Here is a 26144-nt window from a genome sequence, read left to right on the forward strand (position 1 = left end):
CCCTCTACAGGTATTCAAGGATCTTGAGGACGTCGTTCAAAACTGCCACCAGGGTAAATCCGAACTTGACTTCCATGCCAGTAGGGTCTTTGTAGATTTGTTCCAGAAAATGTTTCATGTGGACCCTGACAAAAGGGTTACCCCAGCTGAAGCACTAAGTCACCCATTTATCACAATGACGTCAAGAACAGAGACATCATCTACAAGCACACACGGCATAGATGAGCCGCCAGAAAATGCTAATGAGGAGTCTTATTTTGCTAGCAGCTGGTCTAAACGCAGTGATGGCCAAGCAGCTTTGTCCATCAGATCAGTCACGGTACGACCTACCAGTGCCCAGCATGATTGGACCTGCAGGCTTAAATATGACAAAAATCAGCAGGACACCAGCGACATTCATTGTGGAGTCTGAAATAGTCATCAGGCAATACTCAGATTCATAGTGGAAAACCAAGCAGCAAGAAAGCCTTCAACCAGCTCGTAATCATCATCAAAGTCAGGCCTTACAATCATCAAAGATATCACCCAAAAGCATTTCTTTAATCGGCCCAGGATTCAAGTGTTAGCATGCCAACATCAATGGGATCTCAGAGGGCGAAATATCAAAAAACTGAAAGACACCAAACCAACAGCCTTCAAAACTGGAGGTAACCACATTGCTCAAGCCCTTTCCGGGTTATAAAGTCTACTACAGCCTGGCAAAAGTCCTTCGGAGTGAGGAGAAGGATCACCTGTATAAGAGCCTACGGTTAGTATTAGCACGTCACCAACATTGATGAGTGGCATCTCAGACAAGCACAGGGATACAATTGGGAACGGAAATACTTCAAACAAACAGTTTTCGGATGTTGGGGTCACCACACTGCGTGAGCCCTTCCCTGGTTGTAAAGTTACATCAACGGCCTAGCAACATCCTTTTGGAATAAGAAGAAGGACCACTTGGATAAGAGTCCATTAGCCTGTCACCAAATTCAGTTAGTAAGATATCAGACTAGGATACAGCTCAGCTTTGAGAGGTTGAGGTCACCACACTGCATGAGCACTTTTCGGGTTGTGCTGAAACAATAACAACACAAAATCCGTTTGGAACAACGACGAGTTAGGTTGAAGGTCAGAGGCGGCCATATTTCAGAAACTATGAAACAAGAGGGAGATGAAATAATCTCCAAAAGGCGTGACGTTACAGATGGGACTGTCTCATAACATCACAAAATAAATCATCATCTTTTACATTTTCAAGCGTAACACAAAAGCTCATAGCAAATGCAGAGTTAATACCTAATAGTCCACCAATATGGTATTAAGTATCACAGGAACCAAGAATCTTTCAATTCTAGAAGACAATGAGGAGCCGAGGCACACAGGTAGGTCTTCTTTTAGAGCATTACCAAAATGGTATTAGCAAATTGCCAAGTGCCCTCTCATTCCAGAATTGAAAGACTCTTGGCTAACCAGAAAAGTGTTTAAAACAGTAACAATATTGGTGGAATATTAGTGATGAGCTCTGAACGGTTCCCAATCTTTTTCTGTGGCCTTCTTTTCCTTTCAATGTTATTTCAAAAATGTAAAAGATGAAAATATCACCTTTTTGGTAGTGCTATAGGAATGTCTCATCTGTAACTTCTTGCCTTTTGGAGATAATTTCATCTTCCCCCTGCTTCACAGCTCAGATTACTAGCGGCGGCACTGTCGCCTCACAACAAGAAGGTCCCAGGTTCGGTTTCCGGACCGTGAAGGCCTCTTTCTGTGTGGAGTTTGCATGTTTCTCTCCCCGTGACTGGGTGGGTTTCCTCCAGGTTCTCTGGTTTTCCCCCATCAACTGAAAACATGCACAATAGGGTAATCCTCCAGCCTGGTGATTCTGATGATCAGCCTGGCTTCACATCCGGAGATGAGGCCTCAAGCCGCTGCAATTTCTCTATTGGGACATAAAAGAACACCTTAACATTAGCCTTTAGCTTATTCTTAAATTAATTGGAATCGATAAGAGAGTTGATAACGGACCGGATAAAAACATGGAAATTCCCATCCCTAGCGATAATCACCATCATCTCACCTTTAATAAAATTGTGGTGCTTGTTGTTGTTGTTGCCAATTAAGATACTTTGCTCAGAGTTGTCGCGGGTAATAAACAATAACACTTTGAAGCCAGGCTTTTAAGTTGTTTTTGACATGTGTAAAGTCACCATTGGTTTCCATGTGATAGCAAACCTTCTGGGGGGTGACATTGCAGCAATGCCAGCGTCCCGCCATGAAGACCACAAAGAAGAGCTTTCCTCACCCGCTGAGCAAGATCTAACACAGATACTGTCAAGCAATTTTTTCTTTTTTTTTATAATCCCTTTTATAAATCTAAACTATTGACCCTGCACAAATGTCCTGTGTGCGAACTCACATGTGCGGTCTCTTCATTCTGAACAAAGCATTAGTGGCACATGAACAGCTTAGAACAGCATTGTTGTTGTGCCTACAGGAGAGATTAAATTATTTCCTTAGGGGCCGTGCCTCGCAAAAATAGACCCCGACTTTTTACAGCCGGGGGTCTTTGACTACCACCAACATGCAACACGAACAGTACTCAAATAAACACAAGCCCAAAGCGATGTATGCACACGGGTTCACAGAGTCAGATGAGGTTAGAGTTGAAATAGAAATGTGCGGGTATACTGTAATACTTTACGGAACAGTGAGCTGTACAGACAATAGTGAATAAACAGAGATTCATAGAGCACAGGAAAATGCTGGTCCCTGCATAATTATTTAGATTGTTTTGTGTAGAATGCTCACAGTTTTGTCACAGGGTTTGCCACAGAGAAGCTACAATTTAGCCGTAACTTGTTTGATCAGCCCCAGGACCAGACCCCATGGGGATATCTGTAGTTGCTAATTGTCCCTATTCAAAAAGGCACTTTTGCTGATTGCAATCAATCTTACACCCACGACCAAACAGCATTACAGAGGCCCTGAATTACCTGATGTGTGATCAAAGAGAGAACACACATTATGTAAGAAGAATTTGCAGTACGTTTCCCCTGTACATTTATACAAAAATGCTCTAAAAAAAAAAAAAAAAGAATCAAAACAGCTGGACATGCATTGAAAAAACATTTGCGAGGGAAATCGTAAAATTGGGAAAAATGGGGAATAAAGAGGAAAAATTGAGGCATATTTGAGAACATTTTGAAAAAAAACAGGAAAAACGTGGGAAAAATAGGGACAAAATTCAGAAAAATGTGGAAAAAAAACTCTACCATTTAGTAGTTACAGGAAGTTTATCAATATGACAAATATTTCAGTATAGGTATCGGAAAAAGTATCGTTCAGGTATCGGTATCTTCTGCTTTATCCGGGGCTGGGTCGCAGGGGCAGCAGTCTCTGCAGAGATGCCCAAACCTCCCGATCCACGAACACCTCCTCCAGCTGTTCTGGGGGGACCCCGACATAGTCCCGACATAGTCCCACCAGCGTGTCCTGGGCCTTCCACAAGGCCTACTCCCGATAGGACATGCCTGGAACGCTGGAGGCGACCAGGAGGCATCCGGAACAGATGCCCTAGCCACCTCAGCTGCTCCTTTTGACGTGAAGGAGCAGCGACTCCACTCTGAGCTCATCCCGGGAAACTGAACCCGATCTCGAAGGGTGCACCCAGCCACCCTGCGAAGGAAACTCATTTCGGCCGCTTGTGTCCGCGATTTTGTCCTTTCGGTCAATACCCAAATCTCATGACCATGGGTGAGGGCGGGAACATAGATCGATCGGTAAATCGAGAGCTTTCCCCCGACTCAGCTCCCTCTTCACCACAACAGTCCGATACAGCGACCGCATCACTGCTGACGCCGCACCGATCCATCTGTCGATCTCACGCTCCATCCGTCCCTCACTCGTGAACAAGACCCCGAGATACTTGAACTCCTCCACTTGAAGCAAGGACTCCCCACCGACCTGAAGAGGGGAAGCCACCTTTTTCCAGTGGAGAACCATGATCCTCATTCCGGGCCGCTTCACACTCGGCTGCACACCGCCCCAGAGAGTGCTCGAAAACCAAGTATCGTTACGGGTATAAAAAAAATTTAATCGTCCCCAGCCTTAATAAAATGTAGGACATGTCCTTTCATACACTACGATTCATCACGTCAAGTGCCAAAATAAATAGATCAAAAACAGTTTTAAAAAAAAAACAGTAGGCCTATAGTCAGTGTTGCGATCAGCCATTTTGGATTCAAAGAGTCGTTGGATAAACTTTGCTAAACTTAACATGTTTGACACAGAAGCAACAAAACAAACATACCAGCAGCAGTATCGTACATAGTAGACAACACGTCAAGAGTCGTTTCAGCTTCTGTCTATCAACGTGGTCTAAATGTATTAAAACCTCATGCTTGGCACCGTATTGTCAAATGGAAGCAGCAGGGAGGACTAAAACATTTCCTAACCAGTACTTTTATTGGATTTTAATGAACATTTACATAAACAACAACACACACACACAGACTATTGCCAGCAAAAGATAATAATAATAAAAATAATCATAATATTGACAAATTTGAAAATAAAATATTAAATATAATCAAAACTCAAATTACTAGTCACTTTTTTCCAAAAATTCAACCAAGGGTCTCCATATCTCCTCAAACTCCTCACCTCTTCCTCTCGTAACATATGTAAGTCTTTCAAGCGCAACGCTTGATGTCATTTCCTGTGTCCACACTTTTATGGAGGGAACGTCCACATTTTTCCAAAATAATGCAATTGTTCTCCTGGCCTGCAGGAGACCAAAATCTATAAGGGTGATTTTCCTTTTGTTGATAACAAAGTCCTTAGGGTATATCCCCAGAATGCACAATGTTGCACAATGAGGTACTTCAATTCCAACTATTGTGGAAACAGTTTGAATGACAGATTTCCAATATTTCTTAATTTTCAAACAGTCCCATACGCAATGAAAAAGTGTACCCTTATCGGTAAGACATTTATTACAGTTATCAGGAATGTCAGGGGTCCATTGATGCAATTTTACTGGAGTTACGTAGGTTCTCATTAACCATTTATATTGTAACAGTCTCATTCTAGTATTAATTGTTTGCTTTTGTGCTTTAAGACAGGCATTTTCCCAATCGCCTACCTCAATATTTTCTTGAATATCTAATTTCCATGCTTCCAATCTGTTTTTACTAGATTCTGTATCATGTGACACCAAAGCTCTATAAAACAGAGAGATCAGCTTCTTTCCTTGTAAATTCGACATAACAATATTCTCTAAACATGACAAAGGAGGTTCATTCAGAATGTTTTCAGCCCGGGACGACATAAAATGTTTTAATTGCAAGTATTTGAAAAAATGCTTACAGGGAATGGAGAATATTTCACACATTTTTTTAAAGGTAAGCATTTCTCCATCCAAATATAAATCACCTATTGATTTTACACCTTTATCTGCCCAAATTTTGAAGCCTCCATCCGCTCTCCCAGGCTTAAACATCTTGTTGCCCCATATGGGAGAAAAGCGTGAAAGCGAAGGGGTGTCCCCAACATGTTTGTGTGATCTGTACCAGATATCAATTGTATTTTTCAGAAATGGGTTATTGGTTTGTTTTTTTAGTACTTTAAGTTCAGCTGAGTATAAATAGTGTTTTAGCAAGAGGTTTGGTACTGATGCTTGTTCTATCGTAACCCAAGCGGGTGGTGCTCCTAACCAGTACTTTAAGATTCAAAGAGTCACGTGTGGCTCTATGACCAGCAGTTGCAGATATTTGTGGAGTGTTCTGTACATTTTATAGCCCACAGCGCGTCTGTTTAACATCAATGCTCGGCTGAACGCAGTCGAAGTCTACACCGGGGGTCTGCAGTTTGCCTGGGAGCTGCTCGGACTGCTGACAGGCCCGGGGCTGTTTTTAGACCGCAGGCCGCCAATGTTCTGCTGCACCACGTCGACCTTTGCTGTAACTAGTCTGTCAACACGTTTACTTATACAGTATCTCACAAATTCCAGAAACAACGCAATGTCACTCCAGCACAAGATCTGAGTGAAAAATGAGCGACTCTTTTGAATGGCTCTTTTAGGTGAGAGGTTTGAACCGGAGCTTTTTTTCAGTCAATTTTAGCCAGAACTCGTAAATTCCAACGCTTAGCTTAGCAGTTTTACAAAATCACGCAGCCTTACTTGGAGTAAAAAATAGATAATGTCATAGTCTGCCAAATAACTACGCGGACTTGCTGTCTACACTTCCTGCACTCTCAGTTGTAACTTTTAGTCAGCCATGTTAGTGGTTTCCTGCACATCCGCGAGTTGTGGCAGGAGCGCCGGTGTTGGATGTCAGATGGAAGTGGGTCAGTGTTGCAGGGTGAAAGTAGGCCACACTTGCAGCTCGGACAGGCCGCGCTTTGTTCAGCTCGGAGTCCAACTTCCTCCACGCGTTTGTTCAGAGTAATCCGGCCGGCTCAATCAGCTGCTCTCGCTGCAGACGGACATGTGCACAGGCGGCTTAAGAAGTGTTCAAACCTTTAAAAACAAAAATCGACGTTGGGGCTGATACAGAGGCCGACCTTTTCAGTGTCATGATATTTACCATCGACAATTTGCAACATAATAACTCGGGCTGGGATCATGTATATCATTTTGAGATATACAGTATTTCAAAAAGTTTTTGCCACAATACCAAGTAGTTATTATATCAACCTCCAAGTATCGTGATATGTATTGTATCAAGGGATGTTTCGATTCTAAATTTTTGAGTTACGATTGTCCTGAGGAAAAGTTAAGGGGATTTTACGATTATTCCTTATTATCAAAATTAATGGAGGAGAATTAATGGAGAATGAATTTCATATGTACATTTTTAGGTTTATGTGAGGGTTGTTTTAATTGGTTTAATGGAAACTTTACACCTCCGTGACACTGCTTAAAGGCCAGGCTCCAAAGACCTGTGAGCATAGACTGTAAAAAAAAAAAGACAACTCCTCCTCACTCCTCCCTGTTTGCCTCAATGACTACGCTCGAAGGGGGAAATCATGGCAGGTTTAAAGACTCCCCCTACCCAGCTTTGACGAAGCATGTTCCTAAAAAGGGCATAAGGGCGGGATCTTCACTGTAGACTCAGCCCTTGCGTGATGTGTAGGTCGCACAGCTCCAATGCCAACAGTCCGACCCTCATTAGTATGAGATTTCTACATACTTTTTTTTTTTACAAAAACAAGCCTGGTTTCTTTAATTGTAACTAACCCAGCGTTATCACAGAAGGCATGTCTAGCTGTAGAAAGTTTAAGGGTGTATTCAGACCTGCACGGTTTGGTCCACTTTAAACACACTAGGGCTTGTTTTGAACGCTGGTCCGGACCTTTTATGCAGGTGTGAATACAACGAATCCTGGTGCGGATCAAAGAACCGGACCGAGACCCACTTTTTCAGGTGGTCTCTTCCAAACGGACTCTGGTGCAGTTCGCTTCAGGTGTGAATATAAACCACTGTTGATCCCAAACAACTCCAGGATACATGCGCCTTTTTGGGCGCTACCGTAGCAAGGCACCGTGGTAAAATTGAGCCCTTTGCTACTGCTAACGCTAATACTGGATGGATGCTGGATATTTGGGCAGATGTGTACTAACCCAACTGCTAGAAAAGACACACAGAAATGCATTCATGTTCAGCATGTTTAGTGAGAAAATGAAGGAGAGGGACTTCGAGCGTCTCCTGAACAGCTGCGGTGTTAAAGAGAGGAGGAACAAGAGCAACAGTTTGTCCTGTGGACATAATAGAAACAAACAGCTCAGCAGACGACCCTTCATCCACACAAAACACCTCTTCCTCCAGCTACTCTGGTGAAGCTGAGGTTATCATCATAATAAGCGTCAAATATTCATTATTATTTCATTTGTTGTGGTCATTACTGTCCAATAGGAGCATCGTGTATGTGTTTACCAAATATAGTTCACTTGCAAAAAGTGCAGTCTGAATGTGAACTGCACCAAACCAAAAAAAAAGTCTGCTTTTGATCCGAAACAAAAAAGCAGACCAAAGGACTTTTCTGGTCTGAATACACCCTAAGAAAATTAGAAACCAGGCTTTAAAGTTGATTTTAACGTGTCTAAAGCGCAATGCTTTCCAATGGGACACTTCCGGCTATATGGAGGCACTACAGCAATGGCCTTTGTGTTGTCGTCACAAAGCAGAGCAGCCAGCGGCCATTGCCCGTGAGACAACGCTGGGCTGGGTCATATTTTTAACCACGCTAGTTTTGAAGACATTCTTTGTACTGTAACTTCCTCAGCAGCAGCAGTAAAAGGTGGTAATGTGAAAGCAGCCCAGTCGGTGAAGAGGAGATGATGGGATCCCCAGCCGCGGTACAGTAACAGGATCCAGCCGCATCAGCAGCTCCCGGGCTGAGTCAGCTCCGTTACAGCAGTGACCCCGGGATCGCCTTTCACTCACTGTAAAAACAACTGGACACGTAGCTACACGACCGAGGCATAGCTGACAGAGGGCCCGGCCAGAACTTACAGGTCAACGTTGTTACTCAAAGCAAAGGCCAAACGCCACTGGTATTGTTTTGCCAGAATCTGACAGGTAGATGAATGGGCACATAGCTTCTCTGACAGGTTTACTCAGCGCTAGTTAGACAACGTTTTGAAGCCACCAAGCTGCATCCATGCCAACTTCCCTAACTAGCCAGTCCAGGAGGCATGTCTTTATTGCACAAGAGTATGAGTATGTGGAGTAAAGCTGCTCTGTAGAGGACAAACAAGAGCTGGGTACTGTTGAATGATGATATGGTATTGGAAAAAAAACTGTTTCGGTACTACTTACATTAAAACCTGTCAAATGCACTTGAAATTTTTAAAAATGTAATAGACTGATGATCATGTTGGCCTACAAATTCACACAGTTAATCCCAATCCCTGGGCTGTCATGAGATGAGCCTTTCTTGTGAACTGGCCAATCAAGAGGGGAGCGGGCCGGAACTTGATCGTTTACTTATTTGATCCTCATTTTGCAAACTAGGAGTGGCTTTCTGGTCCAATCAGGGGGGGACGAACTTGATTGTTTACTTTTATATTTCCCTCTCACTCTCTCCTCACTTTGCAATCTTACAGACTATCACTTTAACTGATAAAATCAAAGTGTCTAGTGGTGAGTGGACTATTATTTTTCATGTCTATGCGAAATGACCTATGTCTGGATAAATGTCCATGTATTTGTGTTGAGAAGGAGCTGATTAAGTTGTAAAACAAATGTCAGCTCTTTGGATCTGACAACAAAGTAATAATTTATCCATCTTTTCACGCCGAGGTTTGGGTTGTGTCATGATGGAAGTAGGGAAGAAATATCTTTAACCAAGAGTCAAAACTTGTCTTGACAGATGCTTAATCTATAAGGGCTGGCAGCTCTCATGAGGTTAGAGAATGACTTTCGCTTAATAAAAAATACCCATTCATGAACACAAACTGGTCCATCATCATTAGGACCAAAGGCAGGAACAAACTACAGTCATTTCTTTCAGCAGAGCCTGGGGGGTCTACATCAGCGGCCAGCGGGCCAAATCAGACCTGCGAGATGATTCAATTCGGCCCCTGACTTTTAAAGAGGGGGTATTATGCTTTTTTCAATCACATAGCACCAGTCTATAGCACACTACAATGATGACGAAACCATAAACTGTAAATGCAGTAAATTAGAATAACTGCCTTGTATAAAATTGCTCTCTCAAAATGGCTGTAGCGAATGTCTTGAAATAGGCCTCTGTCTCTTTAAGAACCTCTGACCCTTTCCGACAGGCCCCCTCCTAACGCCGTCAGTGGGGAGGGGGCTCTGCTGAAGAGCAGTGGTTGGTTACTCGGCTGGTGACGAAAGCTCGGAGGCGTCTCCAGGAGGTGGGGGCGTTCCTAGGACTCAGGCTGCAATCAGAGTTTTTACAGATTACTCAAAAATAGGTGAATGTGCCAACACTTCAGGGATGTTTTTAATGAGGGAATGACATAACAACATGACGTAAAGCTTGAAAAAGTCGATTTTGCATAATATCCCCCCTTTAATTGGTAAATGGTCTCAACTTATATAGCGCTTTTCCACCTACATTAGGCACTCAAGCGCTTTACAGCAAGGATCCACTCTCATTCATACACCAATGTACGCAGACACTGGGGGCAATGTGGCTGAAGTGTCTTGCCCAAGGACACGACGACAGTGTGCACTTTCAGGAGGTGGGATTCGAACCCTCGACCTGCCGATCACGAGACGACCCGCTCTACCAACTGCGCCACCGTCGCCCGCTTTTAGAGCACAAATTCTGTAGCTCATTCCTGTGCTTTGTTATGAAGTCTTAAAGAAATAACCAGAATGCTAAGTCCAGTCACTAGGGGGCAGCTTAAAGAAAGAAAGGAAATAATTCCACACATGTCCAGCAGTAGAGGACACGACTCAGGATATAAACAACACATTATAATCCCGTGGTAAATGGACAGTCTGCCCCTGATCGGCTGTGGCTACAATAGTAGCTTACCACCACCAAGCGTTGAGTGAATGACAGTGTAGCAGAGACTTGTGACACAGGCTTGTTCAGTGCTATACAAGTGTAAGATGAATAGTATTTTCCCAGCAATACACACCCGATATATTTTTGGCCCCCAGCAAAATTTACTTGTAGACCCCTGGCCTATTGGAAGACAGCGATAGGGTTTGCACTAGTCTGAGTTATTGTGCACGGTCTCCATCATCTCCACAACTTTATGTTTGGATCTGGAGCTGTTATTGCGTCGTTCTCTCGTCAGAGTACTTTCATCAGAAAAAGCGTGTTTTTTTGGACCCAGAACATGACAGAATATTCAGTATGACCGTAAAACTCTATAGATTATCCGCACCGTTGTATAAACCACAAGATTCAAAGCCTGTGAAAAAAGCAGCGGATTATAGTCCGGATTTTACTCTACTCAAAAAGTAAAGATAGAACTGTAGTGATCTGATTGGGCCAAACTGGGACTCTGGGCCACCTCTTTGTTATCACCGAAGTGAACATTTTACAGGGGATCTTTGATAACCTTAACCATAACCTTTAGATCCATACATTTCGCAAAACGAAGGATTCTCCCTCATGGTGGTGCATATTCCCAGCGGTTTATCTGAGCTCCTGAACCGGCGGAAACAATGAGCAGTCAGCATCAGTCACCCCGGCACAGCTCAGTGCCCCTGTCAGTAAATACAGGCCAAATCCACACAGGACGGCAGATAATCACTGCACACACAATGCATCTGTTTATTTACAGAGCGCCGGGAGACCGCTGTGTGTCTAACAGGCTTTTGTGTTCAGAAAGGAGGGATGACGGCGTGTGGACTCATAACTGCAGCAACATATCAAGTAAATGGAGACTCTGCTTTATGAATATGCTACAAACAAGAGAACAACAAACTAAAGGGGGCACAGGCAAACAAGTTACAAGCTACAAAAGCATTTTTCATGCAAATTTAGCAAAATAGAGATCTTTAAATCAGAAAAAAAAGACACACGATTTTATATTGAACACTCTTTCATGCTGGTTCAGTCTCTGCTCTCCAAACATGAGGGCGAAAATAGATACTAGGCGGCCAGCTGGGGCTAATAAAAAGCCAGGATGAGAAGAATGGACTTTTATATTTTTTCCGATACAACACTTTTAACGATTTGTTTTCTAGAACCATAATAATAATGTTATTTGAATCTATCTGGCATCAGTTTTCGGTGCCCACCATACATTGTTACAAACTCGCCTTATTTGTCCGATAGTCCAGTGATTTTCCAAGTGAGCAAAACCTCAGGTGGTGATGCAATCGATTTACTGTGCAGACTAAATGAATGTGGGCCGGTCCAATGCCTAAAACTCGTGCGAAAAAGAGGTCACAGATTGAGATGGCTTGGTAAAATATCACGGTAATATTGTTTCCCCTCATATTCGAGAAAGGATATTGCCATTTTTAAACATTAGAGGAATAAAGTAGGGCTGTACGACTTTGATTGACTTGATTTTCTTCTCATTGGTCATCAGCAAAAGGCAGTGGCTCCATATTTCTGATTGGAGAACACGTCGATCACTCAAACGGTGGAGGCACAAGGCAGAAAAACAAAACAAAAACCTCAGCCCTTTGAGGTTAGATTATCGCAGTAGCTAAAACTTGAATTTCAATTCGATGAAGGTGAATCGTGCAGCCAAAGTCTGGACAACATATCTATAAGTCAATTGACAGTAATAGCCCTAGCATTGAATAATACAGAGTGCAGGGAGGTTAAGAGAGGAGGCAGCTAATACAGCATCTGATTGACAGGAGCCTGTGTGGTACAGCTGCATCGGTTTGTCCCGCTGTAGACAGACAAATGAGCTCTTCTAAAGCTCTGTAGCCAATACAAACAAAACGAGGCCAATGGCTTTGCAGATTGACACTTCCAATTCTTTAAAGAAACAGATAATGCACGAGCACTAAAGCAGACGAAAGTCAAGTCTATACCAGACGTGGCTAAACAGATGGTCAATGATGGGAGATGGAAATCAATGGCAGCGCTCCGTCCAGAATAATGTTAGTGTTTGCATAGTAGCATCCGTCTGCGACTGTCCCAACTTGAATCAGAGCTAGAGACAGTTCAATTCGATTTATGTTTGGTTTTCTGTACTGGATGTAGAGCAACAGCCTTGTTCTGTTACATCCGCACATACACCAAGAGTCACACAGATTATTTGATACGTTTGTCACTGACCGCTTTTGCAAACATCGCAACAAGCAAAGAAACGATTGGACTCATCCTCTGACGTCCTTGGTATTTCATTTATATTCAGTCTACGTTGCCATACTTGATCGTGGTGATGTTAAACTACTATTTGCAGCCACAGCAGCTCTGGGGGCAACTGGACTGGGCAATGAGGTAAAAAGAATCACATTATTCCCGCTGTATTCATTTCTTGTCAACTTTCTCATTTAAAATAAATAGAAATGGATTTGACTCGGGTTACGTTTTATGTTGGCAGGTCCTGGGTTAAGTTCCCGGGCCGGACGGGGCCTTTATGTGCGGAGTTTGCATGTTCTCCTCGTGTCTGTGTGGTTTACCTCTGGGTGGGTACTCCGGTTTCCCCCTACAACTACAAATATGGACAGTAGGATCCCCTGTAAAAGAGACTCTTAATCTCAGTGGGACTTTTCCTGGTTAAATAAAGGTCAAAACTAGTTATGAAATTTGCTTTTTTTCTTACTCATATCATGGAGCCATAGACTTGTGTAAAACATTTCATGTATAAGTGTAGACAAAATAGGTTTGAAGTTTAAAGAGGCTTGACAGTTTTAAATTGAAAGATTTCCGTTTCAAACAATCCTTCCGCATCTGAACTTTAGTTCCCCCACAGGACTGGCTGTCGATCTATCTGTTAAAAATCCCAGCACATAATCGAAATAAAGATTGAGATGGGGTTCAAAATCTCATCGAGTCCCAGGTAGGACAAGAGCGAGAACCAATCACACACTGTGAAACGCGCTGGGATTGAACATTTGAGCTTTAGATCTATGTGCAAACACTCTACACGCTGAGCCAGTGATCCGTGGTGGGTCTATTCGCAGAGAGGACAGTGAAACTAACACCGGCTCCTCTTCTGGGGCTCCTCCTCCAGCCCACGCTGCCAACCGCCACACCCCGCCAGAGGGGCACCGCAGGCAGGGAGTGGGACGGTGACATGCTCAGGCTTCACTTTAGCTCATCTGGAAAATCATCGCACTTTGGAACGAACAACGCGAGTTTAGAAATACAAAGCCAAAGTATTTTTTTCCCTTTCTTATTTCAATACCTCTAGATTTACATGAAATAAAAGCATTAGCGTGACTTTATTAATGTCTCTTGAATCAATGAATCAGCTTTATTATGTTGCAGTTAGCGGCTAATGCTAATGCTTTGAGGGGGCTTGTCCAATATTCTGTCCAAAACCCATCCTTTCTAAGCTACGATGGAGAATTAACGAGACGATTGCATTTGCTCACACCGAAAAGATAGTGATTCACATCGATCAGACTAAATTCTTAACCGAAAAAAGCTGCAACGAATTGTGATCAGTGTGTTTACTTCGACAGTGAGGACAAAGTCAGGTCTAAGTGATTCATGACAGATTAGAACTAAAGCTTTCCAACACCAGGACTAAAAAAGGCAGTCAAAGGGCGAGTTGCTACAATCACTAGCAGTATCAATGCTGGGACATTTTTGGGCCACTGGTTTACTGGCCACTGTTAAATTCTCAATGTTTTCAGTGCCGTTGCAGAAATACTTTTTAAAAATGTGATAATCATTCTTAGCATATTATCAATGTATCAGTTAACTGTCTACATTGTAAGAATGTGTCATCCAGGTCAAAGTTATTTAAAAGTCCTGTCACCTTTGTTGTTGAAAGTCCACTCACTGCAAACCGATTTCCTGACAAAACAAATGATCTAAGGCAGTGCTTCTCAAACAGCGGTACGTGCACTACTGGTGGAACTTGGGGTCTTCAGTCTGCACTCAGGGACATTTGAGTGGCAGACTTTATCCATTTAATTAGACATAATTTCATTGATGCTTTAGTAATACGTTTTTCTCTGGGTCTGGACATAATTGACTCCAATTTAGGTCACCTTTAGACCTGGTTTGGTCCTAAATTGATCAAGATCTAGGCCTGATGGGACTTGGAAGGTCAAATGTTTCATCTGATGGGACTTAGAAGTCGCAGTAGCAAAAGAATAGCAAGTAAGATCCCAAACTGTTCTGTTCTGGGGTCGTTGCAGTTGGTCAGGTCTCGGTTCAGCAACACTACGAGCCCAAAGAGTGAGATCAGCTGCCGGCCTGAACATCCTGAATGACCAGGTTACTCCATCAATGGATTTCTTCTTCCCTGATGGGAAGATGACAACACCAGGATTCATCGTGCTCACATTGTGAAAGGGTGTGTTCAGGGAAATCATTTTCACACATGGATTGGTCGTCACAGACTCCAGATTTGAACCCCCACTGGGAATCTTTGGGATGTGCTGGAGAAGATCTTGATGAAAAAATGAACGCAACACTGGATCTTTGGACATCGCAGAAACTAATTCAAACAATACCACAGTGAACCATGCTGTAATCAAAGGCGTACGTGACCTTTTCCTGTGGAGAAGTTTTTTTGGTCAGGAAACTTTCCTTATTGATTGGTATGTGTATAGATTGGGGCCTCTCATGTATAACCTTTCCTCATAAAGTTCATGAACATTGCAAAGAAAGACCGTTTAGACTAGCCACAGCTCAACTCTTTTGCCTGCGACTCCAGTACCATTATACACAGCAAATGAATGAATGAAATATCAGCACTAGTACGCGGAAAAAGCCAGATCAGTGCATCTCTGCCCACAGATAAATGTGTGACTCACCCTGGAGATGGTCAGGGGCATGTTGAAGTCCTTCCCTCCCTGTAGCCTGAAGCCCCAGGGCCCGGGGCCTGGCAGCGACACAGTGTAGCAGCTCATTCTTCCACTTTTAGAGTAGATTAAAGACAAACCGGGATAGGGGGGCCCGCAGCAGCTGGAGAGATCAGATACAGGGGCGTCAAAGAAAGGAACCGGAAAAGTCAAAACAAAAGGAAAAGCTAAAAAGCAGCAGTGCAAAAGGAATGGGAGACCTGCCTGCACAGACGAGCTGAAGTGTCAGCCTAAGAATAGACGGAGATAGCAGTGTGGCATTGTGGGGATGAGGAGGAGGGGGGTGGGGGGTGGACTTATATGGCATGAAAGCGGACACCTGGTATGCCAAGCTCGCCGTGATTCACCAGAGCTAATATAGGCCCCGGACAGGACTCTTCTGGAGCGCCTCTGCCCCCCCTTACACCCAGTCAGGGGCTCCCTCCGACCCAATCAGGAAATGTCTCATTATCTTATGTGGCGATAAAACAAAAGGTCACAAGTGAAGTGGAGAGATGGATTCGTTATTTAGCGCTTCCAGTGACCGCGGTGCATTCGGAAAGACGAAGGAAACGTGTCTCTGACGAGCCTTTGACAAACTCTGAGGCCACTTTCAAACCTCAGTGAAGTGTCCCAGGTGCCTTTGAAAACTGTCTTATTATCCCTGACCCAGTAAACATGTCAGATTATCCGTCTTGCAGTGGTTGAGTTTCCACTTTCCCGACATTGGCGATGTCTCTGAGCGTTGAACACCTTGGACTTCTGGACACTTCAAGCCGGTAACTGATGCTGATAATGACATCACTGGCAGATAATGGATTCCGGGTGGCTCCACGCTTGATTTTCTTGAGTCTGTAATAGTTACTTTGTGTTAGGCATTCAAAATTTTTCAGTCACGATTATTCGGAGGAAAAATATTGCGATTTTAGGATTATTCGCGGTGATCAGAATTAAGTAAGAAAATGCAGAGAATTTCTTTCCAGTAGTGTCTAAATGTTCACAGAAAAGAAACAAAACATTGAAATTGAAAAGCTATTGAACATTCAGCCTGTGTAATTTTTTATTGTTATAAGATAAAATACACTTTTATTGATCTCACAATGGAGAAACTCACTACTACTATGCTACTATACTTCTACTATAAAATAAACTGTAGCGTCGCACATGGTTCTTTTGGGACTCTTCCTTTGGATGAGATTTTTCTTCCTGCACATTGGATTATTTAACCTGCCGTTTCTTTAGCTTGTACCGGTGAGCGTTCACCGTTTTAGGTCCTAAAATTCTTACAATTAACCGCGGTAATTGTAAAACCGATTAATCTTGAGATCCCTATGGTGTGTTTTCGTCTGTAAACTTGCTTACAGGTTTGATGGTTCTGCGTCCCATTTCGAAAGGTAAAAAGAGGCTGCATCCGTCTGACGAACAGTTTTTGACTTTTCAGATGTCTGACATTTTGTGTGAGAGAAAGAAACTGCATATTAATTCTGCACCTGATTCAGAGTGTGGACCTGCTTTGGCCACACTTCCTGTAAACACACGGATGGCCATCACCCGGGACACTTCAATCCAATAGACAATTTGCAATTTACTGTTTAGAAATATAACAATATAACTTAATAATTATGCATGCAGTGCACAGGGTTGGACGATCAATCTAGATTTTTGATTTGATTATATTCAAATCAACTGAATATGGCTTTGCTAATACTCAGGCTGCACAATAGGAGAATTGTGATGTGATAATATTTTACTTCATTTCAACACAATACGTCTATGGTTTCTTTCTTCTGTTTTGCAACTCTTTGAGCAGTCGACACTTCATTTGTTTGCAGCCCGTGTGAGCAACAGTGTTTAACTTTACTGGAGTCCAGAGGCACATGTTAGCGCTGGTGACAGGTGTTAACAACCGTGCTAACGTTGATGGGAGGGAGCCAGGGGCGGAGCTAAAGGGAGGCCTGGGATGGCACTTGCCCCCCCTGCCCCTGGAATTGTGAATGACAGTCCTCCCAACCCAGGAAGACTTAAAACTTAAAGCTCATTGACCATGACAGACTGGCATATGGTTTTGTGAAAATAAATGATCACTAAATGTGGTGAAAACAAAATTCATGGTGTGGTGAAATAAGCTGAAACATGAATCATAATATATAAAGTAACATATTCTCTATTGCCTCGAACTGTACAAAATATGTTTTTATTCAAATCCGATGCATCCAGTCGTAGAAAACGTATATTTACTCTCCCTTCTACACATGCATCAATTTAAATAACCATTCAAATTAGCACAAATTAAATCCTATAAATTATTATAAATATGTACATGTTACAATGAAAACATTACCTGTTTCTGTGTGGTTTGAAGTTAATATTTTGTAAATCAGACCATCTAGTATATGTCTTTGTTTTTTGTGTTTGGAGAAAGGGGCACCTATTATAAGCTTGATCTTCTTTGTGCTCTTTGTCAATCATGTAAAACATGTAAAGCTAAACCTGAAAAGTGAAATAAGTAAATGACATGACTAAAATAAATAATAATTAAATGAAATGTGTCTCTCCGAGTCCCAAAACTAAGTGAGCACGACTGACCTCAAAGGCACTCTGAGACATTAGCTGCATTACCTCAGTCGGGAGTGAATTTGAAGAAGCTCATTCTCCTGCTGTGACAGCCTGTTAAATCAAAGGTCACACAGTTCAGTTAATAATAACAACACGGTAACATCCACACCATCGGGCACGGGTCCACACAGGCGAGACCTGAGCTACAGCTAACTATTATGCTCCCACAATCAGGCATACTGGTGTAAACAATAGGTTAAATAAATAAAACGTTTTATAAGGTAGGCTTATATGGAAGTTTTTACTGACATCACTTGAAGGGCAGTGAAAGCCATGTATCTGCTAGCTGCTAGCAAATACATTTTTACTCCGACTTCTGAAAACAAACAAAATGTATGAGCTATGATATTGGAAATGTCAACCATACGAGCCCGTGTCTTTTGTTCTTTATATGTTTTTAAACATAATTAGGTGCGTGTGACTAAATGACAGGCGCTGATCTGTTAGCCAACACTTGTGAATTCAATCATTTCCGTAAGGCTTATCTTGATAGGCACCTAGCCTATCAAGATTTGTTTACTTCTAGTGACTGCAGGCAGTCACTAGATGAGGTTAAACATTGTTTGTTGTCAAGGGAATTATCAACCTAAATATTAGCTGCTGTTTATTATTATAAGAATAATCTGTTTTCATAGGATGAACTTAAGCACCATATCCGTGCAAAACAGGTACTGTGTGACATTTCACCAAACAGAATAAAATACAAGCGTTTATCTTTTCTTTTCTTTTTTTTTTTTTACAAATCCTTCTATCTATATTAATGTTTTGTCTGTCTTTTCATACTGTCCTATCAATACTGAAGCATAAATCTTTGAGACTTTTTTCATGTTGACTCTGGTTATATTGTTCTTACCTGAGCTTAGACAAGTTGATGTGTACCTGTCTGGTCTTTGTGCGTGCCCTCAGTCACGCAAAACGACCAAAGATGTTGTTAGCATTTGGCCTCTCCCAATATATTCCTACAGCTCCAAACAGGGTGAAGTTAGAAGTGACCTCGCTCTTCCAGGGGCACAAAGACCAGACAGGTACGTATCAACTCGTCTAAGCTCAGGTAAGAATATATCTCAGTATGGAAAATCGGTGAACTATTACTTTAAGGTCGACCTATGGGGCTTTCGACGCGAGGGCAGCAGTTTTGGGTCCAATCACAGCACTTTTGGCTGAACTAAACACCTGGAACAGGTGTGTCTCTCGGAGCGGCTCCTCTCACACTCTGGGTTGTAGTGAGTGTGGTGTGAGGACGGTTGAGGCCAATGGATCAGCGTCGCAGTTGACTATTTTGAGTACTTTTGCAAATAGTTCTTTCATACTGTACTGTGTTACTTAATTCTTTCTATTTATACATTTTAAGCTATTTACTTGAAAATATTAATTATTGTTTCTTGTAAATTATCTCACAACTGAAACATGAATCAATCTTTTATGCTCAGTTACTCAGTCCAAGGAGTTTACTTTTTTACTCTTACTTGAGAAATTATTTGGGTCACTACTTTTTCTCTTCCACTTGAGTAAAATTATTTCATAGCAACATTACTCCTACTTGAGTAAATATTTTGGCTACCGTACCCACCTCTGAGGATCAGCTGCTCAGTGCTAATGAAACTCCTCACAGTGCCCCACAGTGGCCCCCGTGCCAGGCTTTGCCAACCCCTGCCGTAAAGCCCTTTCTCCAGGTGACCGCCCACCTGCTGCCGCTGGCCCGGGGCTCCTCCCGCGGTCAGCCGTGTCTCCTGAAATGAACAAACACACGGGACGCTCAGGCGACGGGGAGAAGTTGCCCCGGTGCCCCCCGGTGTGCCCCCGTGTGCCCCCCCGTGTGCCCCCGTGTGCCACTGTGGTACAACAGTGACGCGAGTGTGACCTGTTGCTTGTTCGACCCGCGCGGCTCTTAATGAAGCTAACAGCTCAGGGACAAACCGCGGGAACAGGCGGGTCACTGAGCGCGCGCGCGGTGATGTCTGTGTGGAAGTGTTACCGTACCTGACCGGGCTAACCGGAGGTCCACACTGCGGCCGGGGATGTAGCTCAGTCAGTCCCCGCTCTGCCCGAGCCTGCAGCGGGAGGAGGAGGGCGCCCCAGGGTGTTAGCGGGGATTTTCATTAGCACGGCTTTTATTTAAAGAGACAGTGTCCGCCACAGGTGGTAGAGCAGCCAAAATATTTACTCAAGAGTAGAAGTGGGTAGTTCTACTCACTACTCAGTGACATTTAGACAGTGTTGGGAACTTTACTTTTAAAAAGTAATTAGTTATAGTTACTCACTACTTGTTCCAAAAAGTAACTGAGTTAGTAACTGAATTACTCTATAATAAAAGTAACTCGTTACCAGGGAAAGTAACTATTTGTGTTGCTATATGTCAAAGAATTTTGTTTTTTTGTTGTTGCTGTTTTCACAAGTCAATTGAAATGGTTAGAACAGACAGGTGTTCAAAGATGTTCAAAGATGTTCATAGTAACTGAATGAACTGAATGGGGGGTGAGTGGGGGAGGCCCCTGTGACTGAGTGGTATTGTATTTGCGCCGCTGTTTTATTAATGTAGGAATATGGCCGTATTCAAAGAGAATGGGGAGGAACAAGAGTAACATGTGCCAACGATCAGGGCAGACTTTACGCACAAGCATGATGTCTCTCCGTGAAACAATCGACAGCAAATATAAGTTTACATGCCCCAGAAGGTTAGTGGCCTTGCACTGTTCTATGGAGCGGAGAGCGGGGAGAGAGGAAGAAGAAAGGCGCTGAGAGAGAGAGGGAGAAAGACGTGTCTCCACCGCGTCCACTGCGTCTTTGGGTTAAAAATAAGTTCCAACACTACTGATCAATGATCACCAACTTGATTCTCCCCTGCGGCTGCACCGCGCTGTGGGGATGACAAGCCGCGGGTCGGGGACACAAGTAGTTTATGGAGCAGAGAGCGCGATGCAGTACTCTGCACGGACAGTCAGATGTGCGTGTTCTGCTCCGTCAGACTCCGCCCACCCTCTCCACTGCTCTCCCCATGCTGACACCGCGGCGCTTCATTCAGCCCAATTGTAACGTGCCACTTTGTTTACCCAGTAACGATAACGGCGTTGTAACGACGAGGAGAGTAATGAATTAGATTACTCCGTTACTGAAAAAATAACGCCGTTACCTAACGCCGTTCTTTTAAACGGCGTTATTCCAAACACTGCATTTAGAACACGTATTTAAGTAACTTTTTAAGTACTTTTGCAAGTTGTTTTTCATGCACTTCTTTTTACTTGAGTAATAGTAATATTTTATTCTTTAGTAAAAAAAAGAACACATCTCGTGCCACTGTGAATAAATCCTCAACTTCTTAACCCCCGTGCATTTTCCTCGGTTCAGCTTTACCCAAATCTAAAAGGTTACAGCTTACAGGCCAGAGTAACGCCTCATTTGAAAGATAAGAAAACTCATCTAAACTCATCTTTTTCCTATGGCATTATCGCTGTGTTGTTGTTGCCTTTATGTCATTTTTCTGTTGCTCTCGGAGGGGCTGATGGTGCAGACTGGTTGCCTTGCTTCCGTCAGTCTACCCCAGGGCAGCTGTGGCTACAATAGTGGCTTACCCCCACCAAGTATGGAGTGAATGAATAGTGCAATGTAAAGCGTTTTTGAGTGTCCAGAATGCATTATTGATTGACTGCGGAATTCTTCCGCAGTCAATTATTGGTTTTCATGTTCTTTATTATTATTGATTGACTGCGGAATTCTTCCGCAGTCAATTATTGGTTTTCATGTTCTTTATTATTATTCCTCTTCCATCTTTTTCCCGATTTTCTAGAGCTTTCAGCACTTTCATGCTTTGTGCAATTTATGCAAGTTATGCATCAAAACGTTCCGCATGTTGAGGAGAAGGGTGCTATTACTTTTGGGACTTCTGCAACTTACGGTTTTTCCGCAATCGGCCAAAATGTCGGAGATTTTTCCCATTGACTTATAATGGGGCTGCTGCAAATCCATGCTTTTCTGCACCTTTTTCTGCATTTTCTGCAATTTCTGCACTTTGTGCATGTTCAGCTTATGCAACTTGTGGGTTTTGAGAAAAAACTGGCCTTCTGCAGTTTTCCAGTTTTTTTATACGAGAGTTTGAAATTTTTGCAATAGTGTGTATGGGGGAATCCAGCCAATCAGGAGACTCCAGGACTTTCAGCCATTTGTGCAGCTTCTGCCAATCAAGCCCTGAGGCCATTTCAACAGTTTGACCAGTTTATGGAATCTAAAAGTTTATGCAATATTAATAATTTATGCAAATCAACCACTTTATGCATTTTAAACCGTTTATGCAACTTAAGAGTTTATGCCATTTAGGATTTATGAATTTTAAAGAGTTTATGCAATTTATGCAGTTTATGCAACATGACATTTTATGCATTTTACCAGTTTATGCAAATTAAGCAATTTATGCAATTTGAACAGTTTATGCAATTTCTGCATTTGCTTCCCGCAATTCCGCAGTCAATCACAATGGCGCAGCCATTGCATTTCTAGTTGATTGACTGCGGAATTCTTCCGCAGTCAATTATTGGTTTTCATGTTCTTTATTATTATTCCTCTTCCATCTTTTTCCCGATTTTCTAGAGCTTTCAGCACCTTCATGCTTTGTGCAATTTATGCAAGTTATGCATCAAAATGTTCCGCATGTTGAGGAGAAGGGTGCTATTACTTTTGGGACTTCTGCAACTTACGGTTTTTCCGCAATCGGCCAAAATGTCGGAGATTTTTCCCATTGACTTATAATGGGGCTGCTGCAAATCCATGCTTTTCTGCACTTTTTTCTGCATTTTCTGCAATTTCTGCACTTTGTGCATGTTCAGCTTCTGCAACTTGTGGGTTTTGAGAAAAAATTGTCCTTCTGCAGATTTCCAGTTTTTTTATATGGGAGTTTGAAATTTTTGCATTAGTGTGTATGTGGGAATCCAGCCAATGGGGAGACTCCAGGACTTTCAGCCATTTGTGCAGCTTCTGCCAATCAAGCACTGAGGCCATTTCAGCAGTTTGACCAGTTTATGGAATATAAAAGTTTATGCAATATTAACAATTTATGCAAAGTAACCACTTTATGCATTTTAAACCGTTTATGCAACTTAAGAGTTTATGCCATTTAGGATTTAAGAATTTTAAAGAGTTTATGCATTTTACATAATTTATGCAAATTAACCCATTCATGCATTTTACCACTTTATGCAGTTTATACAGTTTATGCAACATGACATTTTATGCATTTTACCAGTTTATGCAAATTAGATTATGCAATTTGAACAGTTTATGCAATTTCTGCATTCGCTTCCCGCAATTCCGCAGTCAATCGCAATGGCGCAGCCATTGCATTTCTAGTTCCTCTTCCATCTTTTTCCCGATTTTCTAGAGCTTTCAGCACTTTCATGCTTTGTGCAATTTATGCAAGTTATGCATCAAAATGTTCCGCATGTTGAGGAGAAGGGTGCTATTACTTTTGGGACTTCTGCAACTTATGGTTTTTCCCCAATCGGCCGAAATGTCGGAGATTTTTCCCATTGACTTATAATGGGGCTGCCGCAAATCCATGCTTTTCTGCACTTTTTTCTGCATTTTCTGCAATTTCTGCACTTTGTGCATGTTCAGCTTCTGCAGCTTGTGGGTTTTGAGAAAAAATTGGCCTTCTGCAGATTTCCAGTTTTTTTATACGGGAGTTTGAAATTTTTGCATTAGTGTGTATGTGCGAATCCAGCCAATGGGGAGACTCCAGGCCTTTCAGCCATTTGTGCAGCTTCTGCCAATCAAGCACTGAGGCCATTTCAACAGTTTGACCAGTTTATGGAATTTAAAAGTTTATGCAATATTAACAATTTATGCAAAGTAACCACTTTATGGGATTTAACCAGTTAATGCATTTTAAAGCGTTTATGCAACTTAAGAGTTTATGCCATTTAGGATTTATGAATTTTAAAGAGTTTATGCATTTTACATAATTTATGCAAATTAACCCATTCATGCATTTTACCACTTTATGCAGTTTATACAGTTTATGCAACATGACATTTTATGCATTTTACCAGTTTATGCAAATTTGATTATGCAATTTGAAGAGTTTATGCAATTTCTGCATTCGCTTCCCGCATTTCCGCAGTCAATCGCAATGGCGCAGCCATTGCATTTCTAGTTATTATAGTTTTCTTCTCATTGTTATTGCTATTTTGACACTATTTTCAAGAAACTTTCAGATTTGGGTAAAGCCAAATTGAACAAAATGAGCTCGGTTCAGGTGGGGATTAAGTGGCAAATCTTCATTAGACACATGGGCTAAAATAAAGGTGAATTTCTTGTTTTGTTTACTTGATTCTTCATATTTTTAGGCTACGTGTTTGTATGGTATTTCCTGTGAGAATATTACTATTTCCATATTATTTCATGTTTTGTTTCTCATAATTTCTGTCACTACTGAAACATTAATCAGACTTTTACGCTCAGGGAGTTACAACATTTTCAACTTTTTTGTTTTTACCCCAACTGTTGTAAACATTTGTTTTCAAAGGAACATTATTTTTTACTTGTGTAAATATTTTGGCTCCTCTACCCACCTCGGAGTCAGAGGAACATTTCTTTAAATGAAATGTACTCAAGTTAAAATAAAATGTTGTGAAGTAATAATTACTCAAGTAAAAGTAAAAACAAGTACTTGGAGAAAAGGCTACTTGAGTAGTGTGAGTACTGAGTACTGTTTGTCTGATTTATGGTCCAGTGGTGACAATTGATCAATAGGAGAATCAAAATATGAAATTATGCGATAATTTAACTATTTCCAAAAACAAAAATGCCAGAAAAGCATATTCATAGGAATCATTGTTTTTGATGACATACATTAAACACTAAACACGTAGCCTATATTTTAAATATTACATGAAGCTTTTGCCAAGTAGAGTACTTCATTAAAATATTACTCAAGAAGAAGTAAAAGTGTGAATGGGTGATTGTCTAACTCGGCTTATGTAACAAAGGCACAGGCTCCATTTCACCTGGATAATGTTTTATTTGTAAAAAATAAATAAATTACGCAACATTTAAAAGCATCTTGAACATATCACAAGGACCCGCGACCAAAATATATCAGTTATCAATGACTTAAACGAAATGAACAGATTAGTCAAGACCGCCGCCGTGTCCCAAACTGGTTTTTAAAATCAAAACAATGTTCCCTTTTCACACGTCCACAGCATCAAAGTACACATTCCACAACACGCCATAAGACAGACACTTGAAACATGTTAAGGAAAAACAAGAATAAAAACAAGTCACGTAAAGACATGCACAGAGAAACAAAAACAAACCAAATAAAGTGCTGTGCCGGGCTGTCGTCTTTCAGGGTTTTCAAAGCGGAGGAATTAGATTGTGGTAAAAAAAAAAGAAAAAGAAGTGGTATAGCTACGGCTGCACAGCTACAGACAAAAGAAATGCGATATTTCTGGTGCATATTGCAATTGCGACACATCCAGGAGAATTCAGCGAAAAGACTGAAATATGAACTGATAGATAAAAGAATCACAACTAACTTACCGTAAATTCCGCACTATTGATCACGCCTGAATACAAGCCGCACCGACAAAATTCATGAAGAAAAATAAAGTACATATATAGGCCGCACTGGTCTATAAGTCGCAGCTGTCCACACTGGTATATGGGAATTTGAAGCACCCTCAGCACTCCCCTTAGGGGGAAAAGTAGTGGCTTATAGTCCGGAAATGATCACACTTATAAATGACTCTCTCCCTCTTTTGTTGTTTGTAAACAGTGGTGTAGCTTGCCATAAGGCCAACAGTGAAGGGCCCCCACTGTTGACCGATATTCAGAAGCCTGAAGTAAACGCTAGATATACAATGAGTTTGGTGATGCAGTTACATCATCTCTCCACCAATGCTCTGTGGCGCTGTTCATCCCCATCCTGCTGCTGCTGCTTTAGTGAGTCACGGTTCCCTAATGTTAATTTATAATGAGCGGTGGACAGACTTTTTTACTCATGGCTCAAACTGATTATATTTGTAATAGTGAAACCAGTTTATTGTAACACTCTTAATGACCTAAAGAAACTCAGCTTCTGTTCTGAGGGAAAATTATGCAGAGAACTGCATTATGGGAGTTGTCAGGTGACCCA

General features: G+C 42.0%; 1 protein-coding gene across 7 annotated transcripts in view; it reads right to left on the reverse strand.

Moving 5' to 3' along the window:
- Positions 1-20109, reverse strand: part of LOC306965472 (LIM domain-binding protein 3-like) — a 51673-nt gene extending 31564 nt beyond the window's left edge. For 6 of the 7 annotated variants that reach the window (XM_079559930.1, XM_079559931.1, XM_079559929.1 and 3 more), the window contains exons 1-4: positions 19997-20109; positions 19587-19746; positions 18020-18067; positions 15374-15524 (exon numbers count right to left, since the gene is read on the reverse strand). In XM_079559930.1, coding sequence (XP_079416056.1) covers positions 15374-15469 — 96 coding nt within the window. In that variant the 5' untranslated portion in view covers positions 15470-15524; positions 18020-18067; positions 19587-19746; positions 19997-20109. The remainder of the gene's footprint in view (positions 1-15373; positions 15525-18019; positions 18068-19586; positions 19747-19996) is intronic. The other variant, XM_079559926.1, reaches the window with a different exon arrangement.
- Between the last annotated feature and the right edge of the window lie 6035 nt (positions 20110-26144).

The sequence above is a fragment of the Gobius niger genome (assembly GCF_951799975.1).
Source record: "Gobius niger genome assembly, chromosome: 7".
NCBI lineage: Eukaryota > Metazoa > Chordata > Actinopteri > Gobiiformes > Gobiidae > Gobius > Gobius niger.